We start from the raw sequence: 11303 nt of genomic DNA on the forward strand, positions 1-11303 counted from the left end.
TTTTTAAATGATAAATAGAATATCGATTTTTGAAGAATCAGAGGATCTAGTAATCGTTCGAAGAAATTTTTCGTTTAGATATATTAGATATATTAATATTTTGGTCCAGTTTATTGAATTCTCGAATTTTTAGTCAAAAAGTATACCGATAAGGCTTACGATACTTTTATCAGTCGTTCAACAGTGCAGATCACGAAGTTTCGTATAAAATTGCTCTAATTCATCTAAACTCTTTTTACGTTTACACGTATTATTTATTACTTTCAAAAGTATAGACAAATGTGTTGCGAAAAGTTGTAGAAAAAGTTAATCGATCCAAAATGAAATATCAAAATTTGTATAAATTTTGTATAGTAGAATGGTGTGTAACAAACTCGTTCGACTTGCGTCGAATAACATTTTTCGTGTATAATTTTCGCCAATGAATTTCATTTTATCAACATCATTCGTGAAATAAATCCGTGAAAAGAAAATGATACGAATATTTTCTTATTCAAATTTTAAATATCCAAAATAAATATAACTGTAATAAAATAATCATTTAAATATATGATATGAAAAAATTAAAAAACGATCGAAACAAAAATTTGTACGTAATCTTTACTTACCGAATAAATTCTGCCGAAATAATTCCATTTCGATTCTAATTCGTCGGCTAGATCCTGTAGTAGAGTATCATCGATGGAGTGATCGAACAAATGAGAACACAAACATCTCGTTAATCCTTCCAAAATCATATTGTTTCGCGGTATAACGGAGCACAGAATGCGTACAAACACACGAGGGAAAAAGAATCGATGATCGTCGTCGTTGAAATAAAAATATATGATATTTCTTCGTCCTTTTCTTTTTTTTTTTTTTCTTCGTTAATCACGCGTGTTTCTTTTTTCTTTTTTTTTTTTTTTTTTTTAATAATGTTCTTTACGTGAAAGCGAAAAATTGGGAAAATGCTATCAAAAGGATGCAAGAGACGCAAGGTGGTAGAATGTCGTTCGAGGACGTCGACGAAGACACGTCGTCGCCTTCGAAGAATGGCTCCAAAGTCGAACCTGTTTCCCTTAAAGAACCTTGATACACGTGATTCAGTCTGTGATCTCGATCGTTGATCGCCTCGTTCGTGTCATCCTCCCCTCTTATGAATTTCTTCGAGTGTTTCGGCAGATCCATATCTAAACAGAAAGAGAAATTATTTCACGTTAGATTAATAAAGAAGAGTTTTTAAAGATATATTTTTATATTATTTTAACGCAATATTTTCTTACTCGAAAGATTCTAATTATTTGATTCGAAGCTAGTAGTACGAGTTGTTACATAGTCAGACCTCATCACCACGTATTTATTATCGCTTGATGATCAAATATAATTCTTAATAAATTTTCAAATAAAATTAAATAAAAATATATATATATATATAATTACACGAATAAATTACTTACATAAGTAATTAACTTTTAAATTTTTTTTTATATGAAAGAATTCTTTATAAGAATTCTTTCTAACAACGCAAGAAACATTTTCGAATTTTCATTCGCACAAGACTAATCATACGATACAATGTCACGTTACCAATTTCCCCGATAGTTAGAAGGACAATTTAACTGACATCAAACGTCACTCTTTTTTTTCTTTTTTTTTTTTTTTCCTTTTTTTTTTTTTTTTTTTTTACCGCATGCATAACTCCCTGATAGAAACTGGAACGGGGTGGTGGAGTGGAGCATTTTCACGCTCGACGTCACAGTACATAGAAGGCGGTATTGGCGGAAAAAGAGGAAGCAAGAATTCCACTCTTTGACGAGGAATTCCTATAGTGGATTCAATTTATACATGTATCGACATGTACACTACTCTCACACTAATCTCTGCCGGGCATCTCCCGTGCAACTGCTTACAGGCGATATTAAATTTGTGCTGCGGTTTCATAAAAATACTTCAGTTTTTTTTATATTCTCTATCTCCCCGACGGCAAAACCGTGCAACTTGTTATATTAAAATTTCTTTACGATTCCGTTCCTTCGAAAATTTTTCCACGACAACACGTGGACAAACTCTCCCCCTCCCTTCCCCAGAGGGAATTAATCCCGAAATGAAGAAACTTTGGATTTAATTTAAATTGGACGTTGAATTTAATTCCATTTTTTAATGTAACATTGGATAAAATTTATTACAAGAAGGAATAGTAATAAGTTGTTTTTTTTTTTTTTTTTTGCAAATGCAAAAGTGTGGATCGAATAAAAATACAATTTTGTAGAAAACGGATATAATTTATTTCCTTTTTAATTAGATTTTCGAATTTTATTTCATCGATGATCGTTTCATGTTATTTTCTTTGATTTTCCCTGACGCTGACGTGGAAATAAAATAATTTTATTTATAGATATTCGCCGAATAATAAAAAAACATAATAAAAAAACGGCGAATTATATATATCTATATACGCACACTTTCCTGGCCTTTGGAATTATGAACATAATTATATAACTATGAAATATAAATATGATTTCTAATATTTTTACTGAATCAAGCGAATAAAACAGAGTCGACAGAATACACATCTCGTTAGAACGTATACTAAAATTAGAATGTTATTTTCGCTGGAAATTTTTTATATTATAAAATCTGTGAATATATGAAAAATATGTAGAAACACGAGATGAATAAAAAGAAAATAAAGGAATAAATAAATTATTCAAACATTTATTACTTTATTCAAAAGAATTGTCGACAAATTTACTTGTCAAATAAAAAAAGATATATATCAATAACAAATAAATTATCATTTAGACTCGCTTATTGGTCTCTTTCGAGTAAAATGATTTTTCAATTGGCCTATCACGGGCGAGGGAACAATTTGATCAAGTTATCCCGAGGAATTGTCCGAAAAAAAAAAAAGGAGAATAGGAGAAAAAAGTGCAATCTTCTATCGCGATAACGCAAGGGCCATGTGTTGCAAAATTGACACACCAGAAATTGGAAAAGGCGAAATGGGAAGTTTCGTCGCTCCCGCCCCTACTATTTCGATATTGTTCTCTAAAATTATTATATCCCTCAAGTAATTCACCGGAAATTACGAAATAAAAACAATCCAGTTCTTTCGTTCAACGTTAACGTTTCCACAAATTGAGAAAGAATTTACAGATTGATTCGACTCATTCGATCATTTGAATAATCGATTGGAACGCTAATAAATAACCGAAGTAATTAAATTTAAACAAAAATCTTTTCGAATAATCTCGAAGAATTAAAATAAAACCATATTGAAAAAATCACAATCCCAACCAAATTAATCCCAACCAAATTAATCCCAACAAAATAATCTGTTACATCGGTTCGAAACCTTAATTATATAAATTATAATTAAAAAAAAAAAGCCTCCAACGCTCGAAAAACACATCCACAACCCTCCTTCAAAGCACAATGGAAACGTGGGCATAACCCACGCGGAAGAAAAAAAACTTGGACTCCATTCTCTATCCTTTATCGAGAATTCCTCTCCGCAAAAAGCCTAATCGAGCGTGGGGGAGGGGAGGACGAGGGCGTAACGAGCAATTTGCAGGGGCCGGATTCAATTTATTGCGTATACACTTCCTCGATCGGTTTCTGGTTCCGTACAGATGTTGCGCGGGGGAGGGGCGAGGATGAAAAGAAACGAGAGAGAGAGAGAAAGAGAGAGAAGAAATCGAAAAGAAAAGAACGAGAGAGACACACACACACGCATACACACACACACACTGGTGTTTGGCCCGTTTTGTTCGGAGAAGGAGGAGAAGGTTATGGGAGGAGGGGGTGAAACGTGCGGCAGCTCGTCGAAATAGCAGTTTAGCACTGATAGCACTTGGCGGACTTTTATCGATCATGTCTGGCAACAGATGGCTCACCCAATTCCCGGCGGCGCGTTTTGTCTGGCCGGCCTGATAAACGATAACTAATACGGAACAGAAGAAGCGGCCGAAAAGGGGAAGAGAGATGTAGAGTCCGGGAGAGGGAGGGGAGGTTGGATGGTGGTTGGATATTGTTTCGCGGACTTTTAGCCCTTGACGTGACGTGCCAACATCTCGCCATTGTCCTCCCCATCCCTCCCTTGTGCTCGCCGCTTCCACTACTACATCCCTTATTTGCTTCCACTTCTTCCTCCTCTTCTGAACCAATCCTCGATCATGTCTTTTCGTGTACGAAAAGGGTGTGCCAACGATTTTTTGATCCTGGTTTGTAGCTTGTGGGGGGGGGATCCCTTTCATCGTTTATCGATCGAGGTGTTAATTTGATATTTAATTTTAAAATTAAATCTAAGAGGAGAATTATATTTTAAATTCTTATTCTTCTGAGATGTATAGAAATATAGATTGTCGTTGAGGATATAATATTTCTGTATATTCAAGTTATATAATGATGAATGAAAATTATTTGTAACGAAGGAATGAGATGTAATATGGCGCCAAATTTTTCGAAAATGCTTTGAGTCTATTTATATGTTATTTATTTGTGTGTGTGTGTGTGTGTGTGTGTTTAGACAAAAATTAGAATTGAATAAAACGTTTATCGATTATTAGGAGGAATACTTTTCTTTGAATACTTTCGTATATGTTCGTTTTATGTTCATCAATTTCTCAATAAAATGCGTAATTGATTATTTATTTCGTTAAATTTTAATCTCTATTGAACGATTTATTATTGTTTATTGTCATAAACAATACGATGGATGGTAAAACGATAAAATAATTTTGTTATCCCACGTTATAATTTATCGAATATCTTTAATGAGATACTTTTTAGTAATCAATATTTACTATCGATGTCATTTTATGCTCGAGGACGAGGTCGATAAAGAGAGGTTCTGATTTCACTGAAATTATTAGACGGACAGTGTAGAAATTTGAGCATCCAACGAAATTTCCAGGATAAGTAATGATATAATAATCAAATAAAAGATAATAGAAAAATAGAAGGAGAAAGTAAGTTGGAAACAATAAATGGTACAAATAATATATATACAAATAATGGTTCATAATAATAGAATTTAATAAAAAAAGAAAAGTGTTATAAATTAATGTGTGTTTCATAGAGATCATTGAACAAATATCTGAAGAATACTATCACTAAAATAAAATAAAGATAATTGTTAAATTTGGAATTTAAATTAATTAGATTTAAACATTAATAATATGCAATTACTATATGAATTGTAATAAAGATTATCGATTAAACGTCTGAACAATATCATCACGAAACAAGATTAAAGATAATCGTCATATTATCGGCTTTGATTGAAAATTTTAAATTGAAATTCAATGAATTAAAATTTAAATTAATTAGATTTAAATATCAATAAATATTCATTTTTATCCAAAATATACGAATCTATATTTATATTTCTACTTTCTCCTGATTTTTTATTTCAATTTAAAATTGAAATTTATAATAATTTATCTTACGATAAATTTAAAAAGTTTTACAACAAACAACTTTTGCTTGTGTTATAGCAGCGATAATATTAATATCCAACATAGCCTGATATCTCCCTCTCTCTTTCTCTCCCTACCAATTATCAGGATCAACGTACATACAAGATGACCCTATAGATTTTCCAAATTAAAAAAAAAGATTACTTTACAAACACATTTATCATTCAAATTATTAATGAAACTACTTTTCTCCATCGTCACAAAAAAACAACATATCCTAAATAACAAAATACCCGCAATTACCACAAATATCCACAGAAACGTATCCTCGAAAGATCATCCCCTTTCCAAAAATTCCAAATTTACCAAACAAACGAAACAACCTAACCATCTTCCTCCTTCCTCACCACCTTAACACCCCCAAAAGCATCCTAAACAATTATCAAACTATTTCGACCGTTGTATCTCCCTTTCCCCAACTTCCCAAAACGTTCGACCCAATTTTCCCGAAATATTAGATCAACCTAAACTTCCTTTCCACCCGTTACATTTCCCTCTTTTCTCTCTTTGCGTTTATACCATCGGTTTAACGGTTAATCCCCCGCAGCTTATCCGATCGCGTGACTTCAACGAGAAAGTTGGGAGCACGCCGCGAGACAACCACCACCCCCTCCTATACACGCTAATACAAGCCTTGGATCAGTTAGTTTAACACGGAGGGGGGAGGGGAGGGGAGGGTTCACGCGATAAAATTTCCATCATTAAGCGAGGAAAGGCGTAGCGCGCTGATAATGGACTGCGTGTTAACCGTGAATTCCCCCGTAAATACTTGAGCACCAGTTTTGCTCCACTTGTTACGTCTTCTACGTATCCATTCAACGCCAGCCTTGCAACACCACCCTTTCGTTGGATCGAAGGGAATCGATTTCTTTCTTCTCTCTCTCTCTCTCTCTCTCTCTCCTCTCCTTGTGTGGACGTGAATCGTGATTTGCATGTGAATTTTGTCGCGCGAGTTTATCAAAGCTGTTTATCAAAGAGAATCGGGAGTGGGAATATGGGAATCAATTAGGGAGGATTGAAATATAATTTTTGGATTCGCTTTTGATGATCAGATTGCTCGTATGTTTCGATTTTTTTTTTTTTTTTGGAATTAAATTCAGGTTTTTAATTAAATTATTTCGAATCGAATAAGTGAATATTTATTTTGTATTTTTTTTTTTTTAAATATCGCGGAGATTAATTGGAGTTAAAAGAGATTTAATTTTATCATGTTCCCATAAGCGTGTTGTTATATTATTATTAGTTTTAAGATTTGGATTATAAACTTTCTTAATTTAATCGGTAAAATTTTTTTAACAATTTTAAAAATTCTATCAATATTAAAATATTCCGCTTACTGAAATATTCTGTATACCTTTCTCAAACATTCACTTTCTGCTTTATATTTTCCAATACGGTTCAATATAAACAGAATTCTTTAACACCCATGGTTCCTCAACTGTGAATAACAAATGACGGCAAAATGTACCATGAATTAGAATTATGTATGTACCTCCGTTTTGGAACATTTGCTTTGAAAAAAAGCTTTGAAAAAATTTGTTAGAAAAAAATATAAAAGAAGAAGAAGAAGAAAAAAAAAAAAAAAGAACGTTTCGAGACATACGAGAGTTTAAGTACGATTATTTCCAAGTCTGAATTTCGTTTCATAATTTTGTCTCCGTGGATTTACATCACGAAGTTTGCGATATATAAAATTCGTGTTGCACCACCGACGAACGAGCAAAGGACGTCGCAATAAATTCGATCATTTTAAAGTTGCAGTCTTGTTATATACCGCATACGCGTTGTCTCCCGGAACTTTTATTCGAAAATTTATATTGCTAAGTACGAAGGGGAAGGGAGGGGGGGAAACAACATGCGCCGCGTGCGATTATTTGGGAATGAAATTCGTTTTTTTTTTTTTTTTTTTTTNTTTTTTTTTTTTTTTTTTTTCGTTTTGTTGTTGTTTTTTTTTTTCAAGCACACTCGAGATTTTTCACCGAATAAAACGAGCGGAACGGAAATGGCTAACGGATTTTTGATATTTGGAGAATTATCACCATGGTCAACGGTCATTCCTTTTATTAACCCAACAGTCAATAGTCAATAGTTTTTTAGAAAAAAAAAAAAAAAAAAAAGAAAAATATTTTATTGCCCAGTATATTTATTCCATCCAGCGGAATTTTAGATATCCCCTGGGATATCGCATTGTTGATATTTTTATTAAATTTTTATAGTCTTATTGTCGAATTGGATCTAATTTTTTATTTCATTTCATTTCATTTCATTCCTTCCAGTTGTTATAAATTTTTTGTCAAAAGTATATTTTACGTAATGTTGTAAAGCAATTTAATGGAAATATTTTCTATTCCAGTGAAAGTTTTTATACAGGGAAAAAAATTTTATTGACTTTACAAAAATATAAAATATTATTTTTCTGTGTGATTTTGAATACGATTTTATTCCAAAAAGAAATTCTCTCATCCGAAATAAACTGCACGGTGTATATCAAAAGTATCAAAAATTTTTTTTTAACCATTACAATTTTCCCCAATTCAAACTCGCACTGTTAATTTCAACTTATTATTATCCGTCAACATCGATCATTCAATCAAAAATCGAAAGGAATTTTACACATTTTCTATATTAATTCCGTGTTTGTCACGGATATAATATACTTTCAAAAAAAAAAAGAAAGAAAAGAAAAACCATATTCGGATAAAAAAAAATATACGTGTACGTTATAAATACATCACTGACCAAATTGCAAATTATTATTCACGGAATAAATACATCAGTCGCAGTTTTGCTTAGAATTAAAATTTATCGTTTTTTACGCAACGATATACGCGGACAAAACATTTTTTTATTTATTTTTTTTTTCCCCCCCTCCCTCACCGAATAGTCAAACGAATATATCCACGTCGGGAATCGGCAACGAAACAAATTTGGATTCGCGGAGATCGCGTATACGATAACCATCAGTTTCGCAAAAATAAGCAGCTTGGCCAATTCCAGGACCCCGATACAGCGGCTATTACGCTCAAATTAATAATCAATGCTAATTGCCATTGTCATTAGGTGAACGACCATTATACATCGCGAATAACTATGTCGTTCGATCTACTTTGCCAACAGTGATAGTAGGTATCGGTTAACTCGATATAGATACGTGGAAAATTTTGCAGACTCGAACGAAATTTATTTTCTTTTTTTTTTGCTGACCCTAGGTCAATCTTGTTTCGAAAAAAAATTTATATATATATATATCATATTTTATTTGTGTCGTCGAGAATCATTATTATTCCCGATATCTTCTTGTATATCAATAATGCGATTATTTCAATTATTCCGTGCGGGCATTTATCTTTGATTTGCATGTAAATTGTTAACAACGATTTCAATAATCCACGTGTGCTGTGAAGCTTGACAGTTTGACGTGTATATTTATCCGCGAATAATAATTATTTTTCTACTTTGAATGATAATTTTTTTTTTCCTCTGGTGATTTTATAAATTTGGCTGATGATCAAATTAATAGTTGATAAAATTTGTTGATATTTTTTAGGTATATTTATATTTTTAAATATGATAAGGTGAATTGAGGAAATTTCGTATTATTAATATTCGATTAATATAAAAATAATACGTTATATTACGTCATATTAAATTATATCTTCATATTATTTTACATCACGACCATTGAACCATTGCATTCACGCAGTTTTCAATTTTTTATATAAAAAAATCTGAGAGGAAATTAACAACAAAATCTATTGAGGAAATAGAGGAAGCCATGCCATTGAAGCCATTTTTTGATTTACTCCGATATCTCGATCGGTTGCTGAGATATAAGCAGTTTTCATGGCGCTTCAATTATGAATGGGCTCCGCTGATATTTTTATTTCTTGGAAATACGCGTACTACGCTCTTCCAGGAATCGCGTCTGGCACTTGTCTAGAGTTTGGTATAGGTCAGTGAGACGAGGCGCGAGCGAGAGGTCCGAATAAGCGACAAGGAAAGAGATAGTAAACGATTAAAAATTACCGTTTCCTTTACACGACGATATCTCGAGAACCGGAAGTCGTATCGGGATGAATGAAAAAGCGTTTTAAAGGGGAAGGTTCCGCGCTTCTAATGGTCTTTCATCCATTAACAGAAAATTATTATCTTCGGAGTTATGAGAGTTTAAATTTTTCCCTAATTTTAATACGATTTAATGGTGAACTTTTAAGCTAAATTGTATACTAAATTGTATATTTATTTGTTGGAATAGAAGGGAATAATATAGTATAAGATTAAACGTAAAAATGATAAGATAATAAGATATTACCCTCTTTTTTTTCTCGTACATTTCGTATTCCCTGCTATTCTAACAAATAGCAATTATTAACAAACAAAATGAACAACACAATTTTACCTTATACATTCTGCGGTCTCTGCATCGACTGACCTCACTCTAATTTTTATCACACTTCCTCTAATTAAGCGAACGTAACGCAACACACGTATGCGATCCAATTAACATTGGATTACACAGAATCGCGATATTGTGAGACGTGTATTTTTCACGCATGTATTTAAATGTATTTTAAAAAAAGAAAAAAAAGGGAGAAAATACCGCGTGTATATTTCCAGAATATGAATTTAAAAAAACATTTGAATTATTGTTACACCTTCTTTAATTACACCTTCCTGTGTGTTAAACGAACGATTTTTAAAGCGTTTATTTTTTATAAAACAAAAAAATTAATATAAATGCGAATATTTATTAATATTATAATTTGTTACTTCAACAACAATCTCAATATCTTTGATTCACGATTTTTACGTTTATAAAAATCTGCTATTATCCACTTTTAGAAATTCGATATTTATTATTTATCCAAGTATTTCGTGTAACTGATTTTTTTTTTTTTTTTTTGAAACACTTTCATGAAACTGTACACCTATAACATAGAATACTGTACGTGCGCGAGAGTACACCACATTTTTACAACGAGTAGTTGCAAAGTAGAAAAATTCTCCGGGATAAGTAAAGGTAGAGAAAGTTTGAAAACTTTCAAGTTGCGATCCTCATAAACGCATTATCCATGAAAACTCACCGTAAAGTCGAATGTTTCCCTCGGCATCGCCGATCGAGTTCTTCGAGATGCATTTGTAACCACCGAGATCCTGCTTTTGCAGATTCATGATCACCAATCGCATCTGTACACTGTACACGGACGTCTTCACCTCTGACATCGAGTATTTGTGGTTGCTAATTATCATTTCACCTGAAACAAAAATTTCATATCGTGTTATCGCATTTTATCGAATTTTTTTTTTTTCCTTTATTACCAATTTTAATTAAGATTATTATTTCGATCATGGAATTGTGGAAACAAAGAAGTTTATGAAATAAGGCTTCTTAATGTGTTTTGTAAAACCAGCTTTCATTTTTATTATTATATATTTTATTCTTAGAGCAAAGCCGTGCAAAATTCACAGCCGGATAAATTTCTTTATATACGACTCCGCTTCTTTATCTTTCTAGCAAGAAATATTCTAAGCCGTTTGCTTTCTTCTCTCCAATTTCTAAAAGGATTCCTTTTTTTTAAAACTGTGAAATTAACGATCTTCGATCTTCATTTTTTTTTTTTTTTTAAGAACGAAAGAAAAATTAATTCAATATTTTCTTTAAACTGTACACGATTTCGATTAACATTTGCAATAATCAAGGAAGAAAAAATTCCAAAGCAATCTGTACAAATAATTCCGTATAAAAGGCAAATCGAATTATGCAAACTTCGTCCCACGGAGAACGTTACATCGTAAGAAGGTAGAGGGGAAAAAAAGAAAAAAAAAAAAAAAAAAAAAAAAAAA

At 32.1% G+C, this 11303-nt stretch overlaps 1 protein-coding gene and 1 long non-coding RNA gene across 4 annotated transcripts in view; one reads left to right on the plus strand and one right to left on the minus strand.

Annotated features, from left to right (window-relative positions):
- The window catches only part of LOC122720624, an 85852-nt gene that overhangs the window by 21661 nt on the left and 52888 nt on the right, over nt 1-11303 (plus strand). The gene's annotated exons all lie outside the window — the stretch shown is intronic.
- The window catches only part of LOC122720623 (lachesin-like), a 190053-nt gene continuing 179671 nt past the window's right edge, over nt 922-11303 (minus strand). Inside the window, exons 8-9 of the mRNA XM_043947427.1 lie at nt 10544-10714; nt 922-1169 (exon numbers count right to left, since the gene is read on the minus strand). Of these exons, the coding sequence (XP_043803362.1) occupies nt 922-1169; nt 10544-10714 (419 nt within the window). The remainder of the gene's footprint in view (nt 1170-10543; nt 10715-11303) is intronic.

The sequence above is a fragment of the Apis laboriosa genome, unplaced genomic scaffold (genome assembly GCF_014066325.1).
Source record: "Apis laboriosa isolate Shangri-la unplaced genomic scaffold, ASM1406632v1 scaffold12_cov154, whole genome shotgun sequence".
NCBI lineage: Eukaryota > Metazoa > Arthropoda > Insecta > Hymenoptera > Apidae > Apis > Apis laboriosa.